Raw genomic sequence first — 20,146 nt, 5'->3', positions numbered from 1 at the left:
GTGTGCCTACTCATTTCTGGTTTGTTTTGCTGGCTTCAGCAATGGTTTTAAACTTACACTTGCACCTATCTGCATAAATGCAACTTTATTAGGTTAGTCAAACTCAATATTTAATTTAATACATTTTCTTATGTTGGTCCAACTTATTTGATTTATCATTAGGATATGCCAGGTGAGCAAGGGAATGTTCAGTGAAACTGTTGCACTGTTAAGTTGATAACAACTGCTTCTGGAACTAAACAGCTCTCAAATCAAACATCACTTGAAAGTGAAAGTCCATCCTCAACATAAGTGCCAATCTTCACTACAAAGGTAACCCCCAAATCTCCAGCCTAACAGACACTTTTAAAATACCAATATAACAGAACATTAAACATTAACAAATCACCTCCTATTCTCATTTTGTTCAAAAATACATTAAATAACACACAATTCTAACATTTGTTCACTCAATCCAGTCCCTTGCAACACATGCTGGGAAGTGGACATCCCCTACTCAGTTTCATCAATGCTACAAGTATTTATGTAGTCCCAACTCAAATGGATTAAGTCAACTTAATTTTAACAAATTAAACAAAAAGAAAGTTATGACAGTGTTTTAGAATTGTTGCTTTAGTTCATTTTAATTAAAAGGATAGTTCACCCAAAAAGAGTAATTGTTTACTCATCCCTGTGTTGTTATAACCCTATATGACTGTCTATTTCTTAACACAAATGGAGAAAATGGCAGTATATGGTGACTACCTCTTCAAGCTTCTAAAGAACACAAAATTATAATTCAGAAGTCTAAGAAATTATTCCATGAGTCTCATGATTGTTATGAAAGCATACAATAAGGTTTGGTGAGAAACAAACCAAAATCTAATGTATTATTTAGTGAAACTGTTAACCGACTGTTGATCTCGTGTGTGTGTTCATGATAGGGCACAGCAAAAGTGACAAAAGAACACAACACAGCTGCAGAAATGTTTTTAAGAACATGTCTGAATAGTTTGTATTCAAAGAATTGATGCATTTCTATGCCAAGCCTTATTATTTTTTTTTAAACTGAGTCCTCAATCAAACAGAAAAATAGATGAGGCTACTGGCAGCCACACTGCCACAGTCACAACATGACCTAACCTGACAGCAAATGACACATGATATAAGGTATCTTTCCTATGTTAATCAGAGGTTTTATCCTAACCAGCTGTGATGAGCGACGGTACATTCTATGTTTAGTTTGTTCTGTTCTCTGGTTTTTGTGCAGCTGTGTTGTGTTCTTTTGTCACGATCGCTGTGGTGGACCAGTTTTTAGATAAATCGAACTAATTTTTGCTTGAACGCTCCCTGCGTGAACTGTTGCTCTCGTGCCCTTTCATGAACGTGTGTGCACAGGAGATCAACGGTCGCTCCAGTTTCACTAAATAATACATTCGATTTTGTTTTGTTTCTCACCAAACATTATCGTATGCTTTCAAAAAATCTCATGGAATAATTTTTTAGACTTCTGAATTATACTTTTGCATTCTTTTAAATCTTGAAGAGTTAGTCACCATAAACTACCATTGTATGACATCATTGAGCACAAGTTTTTTCACAATTTGTCCCTTTGTGTTAAGAAAAAGTAAGTAAGTCATATAGGGTTATAACAACACAAGGGTGAGTAAACAATGACTGAATTTTCATTTTTGGGTGAACTAATCCTATAAGTAAACTGAACAACCTGCAAAAAAAGTGCAGTTCACAGATGCATTTGTCACTCATGATCAATAAATTCCTCAACCAAAAGATTCCAATAATAATGAGATTACTGAAATGAAGTGGGTCATATTTGGCTGGTCTCTACTGATATCAATATGTTGGTCACTTTAAGGAGAACCACCCTTATGTCAAATAACATGGCTTTGTCTAAGCTAATGATATGACTTTATTCTCAAAATATTGCTACTTTAATTTTTTTTCTTTTTTTTTTTCTTTTTTTTTGCACTAAAATGCCATCGTAATGACTGGAATCTCATGTGTGTACATCATTTTAAACATTTGTCAAAAGTCCTTAAACTTTCTTTAGATGTAAAACGTTATGTGGGAAAAAAAAAAAAAACTAACACCTTTACACACCTCTAAATTATTTAATGAATTCTTACTTGAAAAGTTACACAGACTAAAGTTTGTGCTAAAAAGAATAAATGTATTACACAACATTGATTTAAAACATCTGAAATCACCACCAAACAGACAAAGCCTCTCTGGTGTTGCACAAGAAACACAATTTCATAAAATACTTTAAGAAACATTCAATAAAACAGCCGCTTAATTACATTATTTGCTTCAAAATCTGAAATCTCAGATGTCTTTCCCAGGTAATCCTCATTCTAGAGTCACATCAGAAATATGGAATTTATACTTCCAATAGAATACAGAATTTCAGATTTGGGTGATAAAACATTCTCAAAGCTCTCTGGTCCTCAAAAATAGTCACATTTATTCATGCCACTTTAAATAAGCTACTTTTCCACCATGTGGCCGATGGGAAACATGCCGTTCCGTACCAATCCTAGCTTGTCTGTTCTCTTACGGTATCTTTTTTCATTGTGGTGCTGTGAAATCAGGATTAGAATGGACTGACTAAGCAACTGGCCAATCGCAAGTCACCACATCACTAAACCCGTTCCACAAGCACAGTTCTCTCTTGAATTTGGTTAGCTAACCATGCTGAGAAATCTGGGGCTGGGATCAGTTTGTAATCATACCGTTTCGAACCATGTTCGAGTGAAAATGCTATGGGAACCGTTGCTCCCCATGCTCGGAACTGTTCAGCCAGATGGTGGAAAAGTGCTTAAAGATGCAGATTCATTCAAAACCAGTGCTTGTTATGACACCCTTGAGCTTTAACCATCTCAGGGGTTGGAGTTTGTGTTCTGGACGCTCTGTTGTCTGAGATGTTATGAATGTGGCTTTTATTGCTCTGTTTGGGAACATCAGAGTTCTCACCCAGTACCTCACTCTGACTACAAATTCTAAGAGCTTGAGAGATGAAGACATCCAGGTCAAAATGTTCATGTTCCTTTCTAGAGGGGCCCGTCTGTGAAGGCTCCTCATCATTTTTACAACAAACAGAGGAAGACGGACAATCGGATGAACCGTGATGAGGAGAGGAAGGGGAGGAGGGCAAAAGAGTTGGAGGAGAGGAGAAGAAAGGGATAGGACTTCTGCTGTCCTCATGTAGATGGTCTGGGGTGGACAGTAGTAAAGGTGCTTGGATTTGCATGTGAGGATGAGGCAGCATTGTAGGGGAGAGGGGTTGAGGAGGAGAACATGGTGAGGTAAGAGAGTCATGAGGAGAACCAGGAGAGTAGAGCCCTGACTGTGTGCTCTCCACCCAACGGGAGATCTCCTGGAATAAATCTGCAGGCTTAGTGACAAGCTTTTCCATACTTCCCCTTCTTGGAGCCGACATGGTGTTATGTCTCCAGTGTGACAAGTCCAGTATTAGCTTCGGTTCAGAGTAGTGCTGTGGCTTCCCCTCCCGCCATGCGATCTTATCCAAGTAGGAGGGAGAGCCCACCTTGTAATCGCAGGAACGACCACAGTCTAGCTCCGTGAAGTTACCGCAGACCCGGTCCAGAGAGGAGTGGGACTGCTCCAGGAAGCGCTCGGCGGAGCTGCTGTGGGAGTATTTGCGAGGGTCTACCTGGGCCTCCTCGATGATTGACACAGAGCCACTTGCGCGTGGATCTCTTTGAACCTCATTCTCTTCTGCCTCTCCAAGCTCTGAGATGCTTTGCATGCACCCACACTGCTCCTGTGGCTGCCAACACATGTCTGATGAAACACTCCCATCAAACCTGGAAAAAGTGTATAGAAAAGTTTTAAAATACACAAGATCATTGGTACAGCAAAAGGTATAAAACAGTGCATATTAACATTTAGCCACTGTGTTATAAAAAAAAAAAAAGAATGTTCCATGTTCAATAATATATTCTATAGAGTGCAACAGTCGTGTTCCGGAAGTACAAAATCCCATACATTTTTTTTCCTTAGGCGAATACTTTTTTAACGATATCTTTTAAACCTTTAAAGATGGACCTACAGTGAGATCCGAGGTTGTTAATCGATGTTATATGCCTCTTCTGATGCCATCGCTCTGCTTTATTTCAACTTAATTTATTAGAAATAGTGTATAATAGTGGAATTTCTGGTTAAGAAATTACTACCCATGATCCTGAAGAGAAACACTTTACCAATCAGAGAACTGCGGTGAACAAAGCGTGCCAAACAAGTGCAAAAGCAACAGCCCACTCCCATGACGAACTGAGAAAAACGCAATCGAGTCGGTCTCCCTACACTCACAAACTACTATATATATTTGTAGATATCTGAATATTTTGCAATACCATTAAAATATATTGCTTCTGTACTTATAAACAACTTTAAATAAATAGTTTTATTTTTTTCCGTTGTGTCATTCACAATGCATTATGAGATTGCAGTTCATGCCCTCATGAAAGGCGTTAAAGGGATAGTTCACCCAAAAATGAAAATTCTCTCATCATTTACTCATACTCATGCCATCCCAGATGTGTATGACTTTCTTTCTTCTGCTGAACACAAACGAAGATTTTTAGAAGAATATCTCAGCTTTGTTGGTCCTTACAATTCAAGTGAATGGTGAGAGAATTTTCATTTTTGGGTGAACTATCCCTTTAAGCACAGTCTTGAACCTTTGTCTTTTTATCAGATTTTCAAATAATTTTTTGTTTCAAATGTAAGTTTTTTTTAATGGTATAATTTACCTCGGAGCTGGTTGGTTCTCTTATGAAATATTTTATAAAATCCCTATGGAAGACATTAATAGGAAAAATACTTCTGGAACCAAGATGGCTGAAAAGTGGACGGGCACTGTTGGCAGCATCTGTGACATAATGTTGATTACCACAGACAGTAATTTAGACTCATCCCTCAGTTTGCAAAAACAAGTAAACATTTACTGTAATGCACTAACAATGGAAGTCTATGGGTCAAGGCATTGCATCGGGATAAACATTAAAATACACTGTTTCGACTGTGAAAAAGCGCTTACTAACCTTGTCTATGCAAAGTTATATCCAACTTCTGTTATGACTATGTAAGACGGAAGACCCGGTTACCTTGTCTATACTGGATGCATAGAAGTGAACATTCTAAGATTTTGTGTATGGACAATCAGCTGCAATGACGCATCCAATGTAGACAGCATCATTAATTAAAATGGGAGCAATTTTCTTTTCACGTGACGTGTCCTGCAGCTCGTTTCCAGTGTGGACAGGGTGTCAAACTTTCTCATGATATGCACAAGGATCCCAGAAAGGGACTGTTAACATAGAAAAATTCACCCACAGGATTTACATTGGAGCTTCTGCATAGAAGCTCATCTGCCTAGAATAGCAGTCCAACTGCAAAAACAGCAACTGCTCAAATAATACACATTTTAGTTTGGAAAAATCAATATAGGCTAAGTGCTTAGTAAAATAAAATAAGAGCTTTACATGACTGCTTTTAAATCCTCCAGAATGCCCCACTGACGTCCAATGTAAAATAATTACTATAGATCTGTTGTTTGTTTTACAAATTGAGGGATGGGTCAAAATTACTGTCGAACAAAAAATTGAGTGTGTTGTGTCAAAAACCATTTTTTAACCTTTAAAATGTCATTCATCAGTTTCTCTAGTCTTGAGCTAAAAGGCTAGTTCACCTCCCATTGCTTGTTCTGATCAGAAAAGGAAGACCTGTCAGATCTGCCATATGGCCACACAGAGGACAACAGTGACATTCTTATTAAATTGTCAAAGTGTCAACAGATTTTATTATGCAGGGATTTAATAAGTTTCTATATTTAAGCAGCATTCTACATCATTAGTAGGCCCTCAGACATTTCAGTTTCTGTCTGTGTAAATAGACTTTTGTGTTTCATTTTCCCAGAGTGCATATACCCACAAACTTTGAATGATCAAACTTTCATTGTTACAGATCCTACTAAGAATATCAAAAACAAATAGCGATCAATTATATATATTAAAAAAAGGCTTTCATTTAGTCCCCATAAATTTAAATTCTCTCATTCTAGTGATCACAAATAATGCATTTTATTGGGTCCACGAAACCCCGCTCAAATTACAATATTCCAATTCTGAGGGTCAAAAAGAGTAATTGGTATTTGACATATGACTGTTGTACCTGTCCCAGTGGGAGCTGAGCACATGAGTGTGCTCAGTGACCAGACTGTCCTCTAGCTCATCCTCTATGTGGAATGGCTGCAGTGAGACGGGCTCGTCCTGAGGGCACGAGTATCTCTGCAGGTATAGATGAGACAGAGCCGCTTCTGCCGTCAGCCGGTCCATAGGATTAAAAGTGAGGATACACTCCAGGAAATCAATGCCTGAAATTTTGATTTAAAGGGATAGTTCACCCAAAAATGAAAATTCTCTCATCATTTACTCACCCTCATGCTAACCCAGATGTGTATGGATTTCTGTCTTCTGCAGAACACAAACGAAGATTTTTAGAAGAATATCTCAGCTCTGTCCTTTCAATGCAAGTGAATGGTGATCAGATCTGTCAAGCTCCAAAGGTAGCATAAAAGTCATCCATATAACTCCTGTGGTTTAATACATGTCTTCAGAAGCGATATGATAAGTGTATTATATTTTAGTCCTTTTTTACTTTTCATAGTAAAAAGGATTGAAATATTGATCTGTTTCTCACACAAAGTGATTGCATTGCTTCAGAAGAAATATATTGGAGCTTGAAAGGTCTTGTCGCCATTCACTTGCATTATAAGGACCATCAGAGCTGAGATATTCTTCAGAAAATCTTGGTTTGTGATCTGCAGAAGAAAAAAAGTCATGCACATCTGAGATGGTATGAAAGTGATTAAATGATGAGAGAATTTTCATTTTTGGGTGAACTATTTCTTTAACGAATGGCACCAAGACATTTCAGTGTCATAGATGTAAAAGTGTCATATTGATGTATCAGCACACACTTAAATTAACAATACATTTTTTTAACAATTAGTGTCTTGTCACTCCAGTATTTCACAGTCTGCACCAAACCACACTTGTAAAAGCTATTTCAAATTCTAGTGTATAAACTTTAGTCTGCCTCTCTGTCATCTCACCTTTCTCCTCCACCTCTGGCAGCAGATCTCTGAGTGACCTCCTGACCTCCCAGCCTTGGCCGACAAAAGAGGGCATGACTCGTAGCAGTTCATGTCTGTCTTCCTCCCTAGTCACAGGTACAGTGTCCAAAATCAGCTGCATCTGCTCCAGCTCATGGGTACCTTTAAGAAAACAAAGAGAGAAGTGTTAGGTACCAAAAGAAAAAAAAGATGCTAAAAATAAAAACATATGCTTAGAAAAACGTGCTTAGGAAAAGCTTTTTTGTTTGATAATAAAAAGGAGAAAATAAAGCATAACAGAGAGTCTAATACAAGAGGAGTAAGGTAGTGAGATTTTAAGGTCTAATTTTTACATTGCAGAGCAGAGCCACAAGAGGACACTCTAGGACTGTGGCTTGATAATGAAGACTGACATTGATGCACAAAATCTATATGAAACCAAATGAGCAAAAGGACTCAATTGACAGTCCCTTGCTCAATAGGAGTGTTTTTTCTAAAGTTACCTGCGAACAGCAGGCGTCCTGTGAGCATCTCAGCCAGAATGCAGCCTGCAGCCCACATGTCAATTGCTTTTGTGTAGTTATTTGGAGAGAGCAACAGTCGTGGAGAACGATACCATTTAGTTACCATTCCCTCTGACAGGTATCCCTGTGCAGAAAAAGATAAAACTTAAACATTACATACACACAACTAACAACTCATATATGCAACAATTAAATTAATGAAATAAAAAATAAAAGGAAACCTGTTCATTTATAAACAGTCGTATTTTTTTCAATTCTGTTTGGTGATGCTAGTGGCACAGAAATTACACACTTAAAGATATATAGTGGTGAATATAGTGACAGTTTATACAGTGGTGAAACACTTTCTTAAGATGTGTTACATTCATACGAGCAGACAGAGTAAGTGTGAAGTTTGGAGCAGCAGAAATAGAAATAAACCTTGTGTAAATTGTCATGAGAACATGTAGCTTTATGCTAAGCTAAAATTCTATTTCTAGCCATTTTATATGAACCTGTTACTTGGCACGATCATATTTTATTACCAAGAAAATCAGCGTTGTAACTATAACTATATACTTTATATAACAGGTAAAAACTACAATTTTACAAAACAATCTGTAACTACCCAAGTAATTACCTAACCTCACTTTCCTTCTCAACTTTTTCCAGAGACAAGTGACCCAGCATCAGTGTAATGGCTGATGAGAAATAGCTGATGAAATCCTATGGCTTCCAATACCCCCTTCCTGCGTTCTTCATTTCATCCTTCCTGCCTCCCTTCATCCTCTCCTCTTCTTAAGTTCTTATTCACCTCCTACTCTCCCCCTGAGCCCAGGTGATGAATTATGTGTGTGCTTTTAGCAGACTGCCTCAGTAGGGCGGATCTGAAGAGTGATAGTGATACAAACACAAACTGTATTTATATATCCTGCTTACATGGTGTGCCTTTGTGTTCATACTGGAGCTGATTCACTCAGGCCTTTGAAACTGCTCACAAAAAAGTGGGACCCACAAAGACTGAGAATGAGTAAAGCCAAAATTACAAAACAAATTATGGCATGAATAAGGTATCTTGACCTATCAGTGGCTGTGATGCTGGTTTTGCACTGTCAAGGACTATTAGTGCAACCTACATGCTGGGACAAATTTAACCTTAAAAGGAATATTCTGGGTTCTATACAAGTTAAGCTCAATCAACTTTGTGGCATAATGTTGATTACCACAAAAATAAATAAATAAATAAATAATAATAAAAAAAAGCAACAATATATATATATATATATATATATATATATATATATATATATATTATATATATATATATATATATATATATATATATATATATATATATATATATATATATATATATATATATATTGTTGCTTTTTTTAAAGAAAAGGCAGTCTAAATTAATTTTTGTGCTAATCAATATTATGCCATATATGCTGTCTATTGAGCTTAATTTGTATATAACCTAGATATTCCTTTAAGGGATTAAAAGTGATAGTTCACCCAAAAATTAAAATTCTCTCATCATTTACTCACCCTCATGCCATCTCAGATGTGTATGACTTTCTTTCTTCTGCTGAACACAAGCAAAACATTTTAGAAGAATATTTCAGCTCTGAAGGGCCTCACAATGCAAGTGAATGGTGACCAAACTTTTAAAGCTCCAAAAGGACATAAAGGCAGCAGAAATAATCAATTCGACTCCAGTGGTATGATAGTGATATGATAGGTGTGGGTGAGAAACAGATACATATTTAAGTCCCTTTTTACTATCAATCTCCACTTACATATTTCTTCTTTTGTTTTTGGCGACTTGCATTCTTCGTGCATACTGGCCACTTACAGACAGGGAGGAGATTTTATAGTAAAAAAAGGACTCAAATTTGTATGTTTCCCACTCACACCTATTATATCACTTCTTAAGACATGGAAGAAACCACTGGAGTCTTATGGATTACTTTTATGCTGCCTTTATGTGAATTTTGAAGCTTCAAAATTTTGGTACCCATTCACTTGCATTGTATGGACCTACAGAGCTGAAATATTCTTCTAAAAATCTTCGTTTGAGTTCTGCTGAAGAAAGAAAATCATACACATCTGGGATGGCATGAGGATGAGTAAATGAGAGAATTTTCATTTGTGGGTGAACTAATTCTTTAAAGGAGCTTAGAGTACAATCTTGAGCAGTAATTCCCAACCAGGGGTACACGTACCCCAGAGGGTTATTCACCAGGTTCCAGGGGGTACTTGGAAAGATTTACATTTTGCTTTGTTAAACCTATAAAACAGAATTTACAACTTAATTTTTTTTTTGAGTAACTTAACCCTGAAACACATTTTGAGTTGAAAGCCTAAGCTTTCAAATCATATACTTATGTTTTAACTCTAAACCATTGCCAAGCTATAATCATTTTAATGTTGGCTAATATAATCGAATATACACTCACTGAGCACTTTATTAGGAACACCTGTACACCTACGTATTCATGTGATTATCTAATCAGCCATTTGTGTGGCAGCAGTGCAATGCATACAATCATGCAGATAGGGGTCAGGAGCTTCAGTTAATGTTCATATCAACCATCAGAATGGGGAAAATGTGATTTCGACCGTGATATGATTGCCAGCTAACAAAGGACAATGCATCTATGTAAACTTCTACAGTTAATCCAGAATGGACATCAAAGACATTAGTCATTAATATTAAAGTTCATTAAAAATATATATATATTTTTTTATTTTTAAAACACTGGACCTTAATGCTTACTTAATTTACAAATTTAAAACCATGACTTGCACTGCACACAAATAACTAATATTGGCATTATAGTCATGCTGTTTAGCCAGAGGGGTTCTGGCACCCACAGTGAGCCTGGTTTCTCCCAAGGATATTTTTCTCCATTAACCAACATCTTATGGAATTTTGTGTTCCTTGCTACAGCTGCCTTCAGCTTGCATCACAGGGGTTCTAAATACAATTATTATTTATTTAATTTCTATACACAATTTACATTCATATTTAATCAAACTACACAATGATCACTCTAAGACTTTATAGATATTACAGTTTCATTTTTTTATTTTGTTAATGCATGATTTCCTGTAAAGCTGCTTTGAAATGATGTGTTTTGTGAAAAGCGCTATACAAATAAAAATTACTTGACTTGACTTGACTTGACATGATTGTTGGTGCCAGACGGGCTGGTATGAGTAGTTCTGTAACTGCTGATCTCCTGGGATTTTCACGCACAACAGTCTCTAGAGTTTACTCAGAATGGTGTTAAAACAAAAATACATCCAGTGATCAGGAGTTCTGCGGACGGAAATGCCTTGTTGATAAGAGAGAGTAACGGAGAATGGCCAGACTGGTTTGAGCTGACAGAATGGCTACGGTAACTCAGATAGTGCTCATAATAAAGTGCTAAGTGAGTGTATAATAATATAATTGCTTTTTACATTAGTGCATAAAACTCAAAATGTGTCTCTGGATGGGGCCTGGGTAGCTCAGTAAGTGTTGACACTGACTACCACCCCTGGAGTCGCGAGTTCTTGTGCTGAGTGACTCCAGCCAGGTCTCCTAAGCAACCAAATTGGCCCAGTTGCAAGGGAGGGTAGAGTCACAAGGGGTAACCTCCTCATGGTCGTGATTAAGTGGTTCTCGCTCTCAGTGGGGCACGTGGTAAGTTGTACATGGATCGCGGAGAGTAGCATTACCCTCCACATGCTGTGAGTCTCTGCGGTGTCATACACAACGAGCCACGTGATAAGATGCGCGGATTGACGGTCTTAGAAGCGAGGCAACTGAGACTTGTCCTCCACCACCCGGATTGAGGTGAGTAACCGCGCTACCACAAGGACCTAGTAAGTAGTAAGAATTTGGCATTCCAAAATTGGGGAGAAAAGGGGAGAAAAAATAATAAAAATAATAATAATAAAAAAAAAAATTGTGTCTCTGGGACAAAGTGGCTCAAAATTATGGAGCAGGTCACAAATGTGCAACTTGGCGAGTTTGGATTTGACACCCACATTTTTGATTGTTGTTTGTTTAAAAGATATTTTAACAATGTTTATGATAACATCAAATGATATCCAGTATAATATGAGTTAATATAAACACATTGTTGGCTTGGTGTTGATGAAAGTGTACTTGAACCTTACTGATGGGCCTGTGAGGGTACTTGAGACACAAAAAGGTTGGGAAACACTGATATATATTGTATCTCTTTTAAATTGCTGCTTACAATGTAGAGCTATTATAAATTAGTTAGAGAACAGGTGAATAGGCACATAGCTTCCTTATTAAATTATAGATGAGGTTCAGTGTCCACATCATCCTTATTATATAGAGTCCTTATTCTTCATGTCAGATTGAAGCAGTAGTATCTGGAGCCTTCTCAGCCTTCTGCCTGTGTAACTAGCATATTTGGATCCAGATGCTACTGTGAATCCATAGTCCACTTATCAGTGTTCCTCTAGATTTGGGAACTGAATGTTCCCTCCATGCTGAGAGGGGAACAAACGCTCCCTGCAGTAGCAGAGTTGCAGGCACTTGCTTAGTGAATGTGTCAAAGGAACTACTGCTCTTAATTTACTGAAGCAAATGCACCGACTACTGCAATACACAATTACAGACAGAAAATACAATGAGGTCTGAGACCATATTCAAAATCTGGGAACTTTATTTTTTTTTTTTCATTTAAACTTGGAAATAAGCAGAATGTTTTAGAAAAAAATGAAAAACAAAGAACATTTTCTTTAAGATTATGCACTTTTTTTTTTTTTTTTTAGGTCCTAATAAAATGAAAGCAAATTTGTGACATTGACCTTTGGAAAAAAAAAAAAAAAAAAAATCTCTTTAGAATATTTTCAAATCATGCTGGGATAACATGGATCATCAAATTTTGTCAATGCCAATTTGACTTTATGCTGACATTAGGCCAAAAGTGAGACTGAAATTCATATATATTTTTTTAATTTAACTACTTATTTTCTTATGCTGAAAATAGACTTTTGTAAAAAAAAGAAAATTAAGCAAAACAGATGCATTTCCACATGGTCTCAGACTAGTGGGCCCAGCTGTGAGAGCACAGAAATATTGTTCTTACAGAGTCAGCAATCTCAGTTTTATTTTCTGTGCATGGCATTTTAAACAACAAGATTTCTTCTTATTTAATTTCTTGGGTAAGACTGTTTTTTGTCGAGCTGTTCCTTCCAATTCCAAACTGTGTCATCCCCCTCTTCTCTAATCATTCACTCCACCTTGTCCTGTTCCACACAATACTCTCCATTCATGTTGTCCTCACAGAGTGCTAGTGTTACACAGTGTGCTCTACTAAATAATAGACAAGTACAATGAGACAGTTAAGTTCCACATTAATCTTTTAGATCCTATAACATTAAGATAATTGTTCATAATTATTACATAACTCTGCAGGCCATATTGTCCAAGTTATAAGACTTCTACATGCAATCCATGGAAAATTGAGGTATGGGCACAGATTATAATTGTTATTTTATTAGTTGGGTTAATGTAGGGTCACCTGGATCAAACAGGCCTTAATACTTGTACAGTTTAGAAAATGCTTTACTAAACTCTTCTGACTCCAAACAAACTATATAATAGGTTTGAATGCAGCATTTTATGTAAAAACAGAACTTGCAAATTAGCTGGACTTTCAAGTATTGAGAGAATATTTTATGCTGAGACTGCAGGGCAGAAAGAAAACAAACAGTACAGTGCAACAGTAATAGGCCAGCCAACAAAGTATTCTCTAAAAAATGAACCATATGCCTTTTGCACAATGTGAAATAGTATAAAGAATTTTGACCAACCATTTTAAGACTTGCTTAATTATAATAATAATTTACATTTAGTTTATTTAATTTAGTAAAAAAAAAAGAAAAGAAAAAAGCTAATAACAATGAGAAATATTGAGGCCAAAAAGATGGACTGAAAGCAGAAAATCATATATACTAACTAGGTTATGTTGATAAGGAACAGTAAACTGAAATATAAAAATGTCATTAACTGTCATTAACAGCCTGCAGCACTTGCTAATTGACAGAAAATGCTTCTCTACTAATCAAGGCCAGACTGTTACTGCAGGGTGAACCACAACGAAAGCTTGTAATTACAGTAAGGCAGTACATACTAACATCTAATAGTTCCCAGAAATTAACCAACCAGTTCTTCCCAGTTTTATTCAGAATGAACCACACTCCTAAAAAAAGTATAGATCGAGCGATCATCAATCCATCCATCCATCCATCCATCCATCCATCCAGCTATTACTCTTTCTGTCCTTTCTATCTATCACCATGGAACCATGTCCAAAAACCTTGGTCTCCATACTTGTTCACCAATACTTTTCCATGACCTTTCTATTCGTTTGTGAGTCATTCATAAACTAATAATTCAGATGATATGTGAACTGACTTGACCTATTTAGCAGTTTCAAATGATTGATTTACTCTCAAATCAAACATCACAGCTCTCTAGCAAGTTCTACTCTACACACAAGAGCAATATTAAGCTGATAGTCAATATTTAGCAGAGCATAACTACAATGACCTTTTATTATAGCAATTTCTGTGACTTTTCCAAGTCACAATTTTAAAATTCCATGATATTTCCAGGTTTTCCATGACTGTGAGAACACTGAAAAACATGTAGTGTAATCTAATGGAGTATTCACAATAGGTAAACCTCTTTTAAATAAATAAATAACAAATTATTTATGGGCTTTGTTAGGAACCATTTTATCTACTAACAAAGACCTACATCTAGATAAGCATTTTCAAACCTGGTCCCAACACTACACAAATTGGAGATCTCCCCAATCTCACACACCTGATTCAACCTATCAGAAATAAGGGAAATAAACATCCAAAATATGCAGTGTTGGGGTACTTCACAACCAGGATTCACACCCTAATAAATTAGCAGATCTTAGAAAATTTTAGTCGATCAGTACATTCATTTTTTTTTTTTTATTTTATTTTTTTTTATTGAATAAACTCTGAAGTTTAAGTTAATAGAACTTTCAGATTTTGATTTTGTGCAACACATTGTTAATTGCTCTTAACTTGAAATACTGAGTGAGCTAACATACATTTTGATGGCACTTAAATAATTAAAACTCTGGCTAAACTTAAAATTACCATGTAAGCTCAACTTGAATACTTCAAGTAGAGGGAACCTACCTAGCTTGTACTAGCTAGATCTAGCTAACAGTGAATGCTAGCTTGATGAATACACGCTAATTGGTAATGCTATGCTTTGATTAGCATAACAATTGATCAATGAGTAAAGCAATGCACTGTTGTTGAATCTAAAATTATACCTGTCCTTAACCTAAGCACAAGCTCCACTATTCTTAATACTCATCAAGGTTAATTTATTGCTATTCTTTCCAATAAGTGAAACAACATGTAAAGTAGTCAATTCTGCCATGTTGCAAAGACCCCTACCTTGTGTGAGTAATGTGGGTCGACAATGCGAGCTAGGCCGAAGTCTCCGATCTTCAGCAGCAGTTGCTCAGTGTTGATGAAGATGTTCGCTGGCTTCAGATCACGGTGCAGCACATTGGCCGAGTGGATGAACTTGATCCCGCGAAGAAGCTGATAAAAGAGCAGCGTGGCGTGTTCGGCTGGCAGCGGCCCTTGCTCTAGTAACTGCGCCAAGTCGGTTTCCATACACTCTTGCACAATGTATATTGCTGGCACATGGGTGAGGTCATGCGGTAAGGGGTGACCTGACGGCCCCAACACATCATATACTCTGACCACATTCTCATGCTGGAGGCGGCGGGTGATCTTCACCTCCCTCAGAGCATGTTTTACACTCACTGCATCTCGTACGACCAGCTTCTTCACCGCCACACGCAGGCCGCTGCGCCTGTCTACCGCAGAGAGGACGAGGCCGGATGCACCTGTGCCCAGAGGACGGAGATCCTGGTAATGTCCTTCCAGGTCAAAGCCGTATCTGAACGGGGAAGTGTTCTGCCAGGCCATTGCTTACAGCGGAGTGACTGGGCATTGCCTGTGAGAGGCTGCAGAGAGTGAAGAGAGTGACAAATAACGTAATAATGTACTGATCAGTGATGTAATGTTCTATTAAAGAGCTATAAATAAACTTATTTTGGAAAAAGTACTAGATAATTCCCAATTAACATCATCTAAAATAACAGACAGAGACATCTTAAAGGGATTGTTCACTCAAAAATAAACATTCTGTCATCATTTAATCATTCTCATGTTGTTCCAAACCTGGATGACTTTCTTCCATGGAACTCAAAAAGAGATGTTTGGCAGAATGTTTGCCTCAGTCACCATTCACGTTCATTGCATCTTTTCTCATACAATGAAAGTGAATGGTGACTGAGGCAAACATTCTGCCTAACATCTTAGGTGTTCCACAAAGAAAATCATATGGGTTTGAAACAACATGAGGGTGAGTGAATGATGATAAGATTTGAGGTGAACCCATGTCCATCAAATTTCTTCATGAAAAGAGATCTTAAATTACAGTTGAATATACTGTATAGCCTATCAAAGCAATGGGGGCACAGCACTTGGTGGAATACAGCTCAACACCCAAGTACAGGGCAAGTGTTTCCATAGCAACATCCCAGTCAGCCAGTGCCTGCTTCACAGACAGTAGATAAAACACAGTCTTCCATCTCTGCCCCCAAAACACTGCACCTTATATTCACATTGAATTATACTCCAAAGGGCTAGACTGGACTTGGCTGTGTTCTGTAGTGTTTGATTTTTACATTAGTACTAAAAAAGTTACTGCAAATGTGGGTGTGCTTCTTCTACGGTATAATCTAAGAGCTTCCACTTGCCATCTCCAGCTCCAGGCTGTCCTGTACCCTCCATGTTCCTGACACAGTTATCTGTCATGCTCCTTATGCATTCCTTCCAGCAGAGAAAGAAAAGCGAAAGAACGAGAGCAAGAGAGAGAGAGAGAGAGAGAGAGAGAGAAATATAATTAGATAAGCACATCCACAATAAAGCTATATGGGAAAGGCAATGCATGAAAACAAATATACATACATTATATATTAGAAATACTGCAAAATTGAGATTTTCGCAAACTCAAATTAGTTTTCAGAATGCTTTCTATATTATTTTATACAACAGTTAGTTCCATTTCTCTAATCTGATTGGCAAGCTGTGTTGCACTCAAACAATTAAGTCATTACCCTTACTTTATTGAATTTAAGAACGTTTTTTCAAGCAATTAAATTCTGTTACTTCAGATTAAGTCATTTTCATTAAGCCAACATAATTTAAATTAGGTCAAATCAATGTACTATAGTAGTTTTAACTCAACTTCATTAGGTTAATCAAACTCAATTGAATCATTTTCAATTTAATTAAATTTCTTATGTTGATCCAACTATATTTATTTTATTTATCATTAGTATTTGCCAGGTGAGCAAGTGTAAGGACAGTGAAACTGTTGCACTGTCAATCTGAGGAAAACTGCTTATAGAGTTAAGCAGCACTCGAATCAAACATCACTTGAAAGTGAAAGTGCCAATCTTCACCACAATGGTAAAAGACACTCTTTTAAAATACCAATATAACAGAACATAAAACATTAAAAAATTTCCTCCTATTCTCAACTTGCTAAAAAAAATTATAAAATAACACATCATTTCAACATTTGTTCACCCCATCCAGACCCATGCAAAGCATGCTGGGAAATGGAAATCCCCTGCCCAGTTTCATCAATGCTACAAGTTTTATGTAGTCCCAACTCAAATGGATTAAGTAAACTTAAATTTTTAAAATGTCATTGGATAGAACCCAGTTAAATCAAGTTGTGACAAAATGTTGTGTACAGTTGTGCTGCTTTCATTTTAATTAAGTAAACGGAACAACCTGCAAAAATACTTTTTTTTAGTGTGTATTACTCCACTTCTTGGTGTTCGTGACTTTCCAAATCATTAATTTTGATTTCATTCACTGATTCGTTCAGTCACCATTTCTGGAGATTGCATATTTACTCCTGTAGGTAGCGACAAATGGCCGTCTTTTTTATTTTATTTTTTTTATTTTTTTTATGAGCAATCACTGACTCAACTGATTCATTTAACAACACAGAGTCGTTCACCAACAAAACAATGTAAGTGAACGAGAACTATTTGTTCACTTAAAAGATTTGTTCAAAAACACTTTGTTTTAAAGTAGTGTGGTGTTTTGTTCTTAAAACAGAGTATTGAGAGCAGTGCAGAGAGCAGAGCTGTGCTTGATGCTTTGGGCTATTTTGGAGCTATTTTCTCTGGTGGAGAAGAAATGCACAAACTAACTGGCACATTTTTATCTGAAACGCAAGTATAAAATTCAGTGTTATACTTGTTTAATTTTCTCGCAAACTCTAAACACAGAGTCTCTGTGGTGCTATAAAAATTCCTTTGTTTTTTTCAGCAGCCTGACTAGCCCGACACAACAACATTGACTCAACCAATGGCGTGAGTTGGGGGCGGGATTATCTATTTGTTCGATCAACAGCAAAGGGGTGGCGTATTTGGAAAGTTGTTTAATTTTACTTAAAAACGATATTTATTTTTGCAATTCCGTATGGTGGCGTAGAAATGACAAACTTCATCTCTGAATACCAATTGAGCAAGAGTGCATCTGTCATTTTAAGACTGAATACAGTCTTACATAAAATCCCATAACTAAAGTGCCGTTTCAAGGTTTCCACTTCGCTTAGAGAGTTTACTTGTACATCAAGCCATTATCGTTTTATTATCTAAAACTTTTCATCTTTTCCAACTCAGGTATGGGCATTACACTTCCAGCTTTCAAAATCACAATGGGTTTCTATCAAGCGCGAGAATCTAGTCTTAAACCCATGGACCACCAGTGGGTGAGCCAAACTTTATAAATAATGCATGCGACTATGGCGCTGACCGTGCAAGATGATGCAATTTACCGCTGAACGATCCTGCAAAATATAGCTTAAGGGGTTTATGTACATAGATCCGTTACGCTGATTGATTATATATAATATATAATATTTACGCACAAGCAAATAAGCTGTTTGGTAACGTGATAATTAAATATAATAAAAATTGGAGAACTTGTTAATCATGCGAATGAAGGTAAAGAAAGCACACATAAGGCTGTCGGTCCAGTCGCAAACACACACAAAAGGCAGCAGCGATGCATTCATTCGCCTTTGTGTGGCAACACGGCACGTCTGTATTTGATCCTCCTGACGCTGAACGGATAGAGATATAAACCTGTGAGCAGTATTTATAGAATAAGAACAGTTTTACTCGCAAGTATATTCAGAAGTGACACAAGTGTCTGGAAAGGCCATGAAATTGAGTATAAAATCAGATTCTGAGAACACTCTTCTTATCTTCCGGCCCATCCGCGGAAAGAACTACAAAGGCAGCGATGCTCCTGGAGCTCTAACCGTCGGCTTTCATTGTCAGCTGCTCCACTGGTTTTCTATGTTTGGGGGACAAAAAAAGAGATGAGCGTATAGTTTTCATAGTTCAGAGTTTGTTATTAAACCCTAGACTGATGTAGACCGTTTAACGGAGATTATACTGTATCAGTTTGCTGCTGCTGCGCGGTGAAGATTTTTCCGGATAGCGCATCTTATCATAGAATAATATTATAGATCTTACCCGCGATAGTGTCACTGGGAAACACCGCCGAGAAGACCTTCACATGATGTTCAGCGTTCAACAGAATTCATTTTGTACGTCTTCTCCACTGTGGACCTCCACTTTTCTTTGGCAAAACTCGTTGGTGCCCCCTCTATGACGTCACGCCCGTGCCCGTCAATCAAACGGTGATCCTGACACCTGCGCGCGCCTGTGCTCAGATGAATGGACCGTGGCATCGGGTTTGCTGGTGGTCGTGAGGGCATAAAGTGCTTCTTAAAGTGGATATATCTGGCAACAACAAATAATCTGAGAGAAAGCTGTAGGCCTATTATTTACAGTGTACTACTTGCTATTTTACTAAGCTGATTTTATTGGTTATAAAAAAAATAAAAATAAAAAAATAATAATTAAATGCAGACAGGTTATTTTTGTGGTGATAATACATAGCCTATGTACATATAAGTTTGTCCTTTTTCCTTTTTATTTATTAAAACATTTGTAGAAAATCAATACAGCTGATTGAAAGAAAGGTTTGTATTGTATTCATTCATATTCACATAAGTATGAATTCACATAGCCTTATAATTTCAATAGATTACTGAGTAAATTCTGTTATCACTCTGTTTTGGTGTGCCTTGTATAAATCACAAATTATAATATAAAATATATTTGATACAAAAAATATTGTATAGAGCACTCTACCCTGTACATTCAAAAATGTTTTAGGGTTGAATGTTACGGGGTTGATATTCAGTACAAAAATGGCTAATGATATTTTCCTTAACTAGGAAATATCACTGCACCACACCACATTAATCATCCTTAGTCATTTTGTTATTTGTGCTGGAAAA

General features: G+C 36.9%; 1 protein-coding gene across 1 annotated transcript; it reads right to left on the bottom strand.

Moving 5' to 3' along the window:
• Nucleotides 1–832: 832 nt before the first annotated feature.
• On the bottom strand, nucleotides 833–19,594 carry LOC127414921 (mitogen-activated protein kinase 4-like). Its single transcript, XM_051653321.1, has 7 exons — nucleotides 19,314–19,594; nucleotides 16,506–16,578; nucleotides 15,127–15,707; nucleotides 7,642–7,786; nucleotides 7,139–7,300; nucleotides 6,196–6,397; nucleotides 833–3,827 (listed from the first exon to the last, which is right to left on the bottom strand). The coding sequence occupies exons 3-7, from the start codon at nucleotides 15,667–15,669 to the stop codon at nucleotides 2,837–2,839; spliced, it is 2,043 nt and encodes a 680-aa protein (XP_051509281.1). The 5' UTR covers nucleotides 15,670–15,707; nucleotides 16,506–16,578; nucleotides 19,314–19,594; the 3' UTR covers nucleotides 833–2,836.
• Between the last annotated feature and the right edge of the window lie 552 nt (nucleotides 19,595–20,146).

This window comes from Myxocyprinus asiaticus, chromosome 24 (assembly GCF_019703515.2).
Source record: "Myxocyprinus asiaticus isolate MX2 ecotype Aquarium Trade chromosome 24, UBuf_Myxa_2, whole genome shotgun sequence".
Lineage (NCBI taxonomy): Eukaryota > Metazoa > Chordata > Actinopteri > Cypriniformes > Catostomidae > Myxocyprinus > Myxocyprinus asiaticus.
The sequence above is the reverse complement of the archived record's forward strand: the minus strand, read 5'-3'. Positions and strand labels throughout refer to the sequence as shown.

Excerpts from the sequence above, each read along its gene's own strand:
- LOC127414921 (XM_051653321.1), bottom strand. The coding sequence starts at position 15,669 with ATGGCCTGGCAGAACACTTCCCCGTTCAGATACGGCTTTGACCTGGAA. Across the intron at positions 7,787-15,126 it reads ACCCACATTACTCACACAAG|GGATACCTGTCAGAGGGAAT; the intron begins GTAGGGGTCTTT and ends TTTTCTGCACAG. Across the intron at positions 3,828-6,195 it reads CTCAGCTCCCACTGGGACAG|GTTTGATGGGAGTGTTTCAT; the intron begins GTACAACAGTCA and ends CACTTTTTCCAG.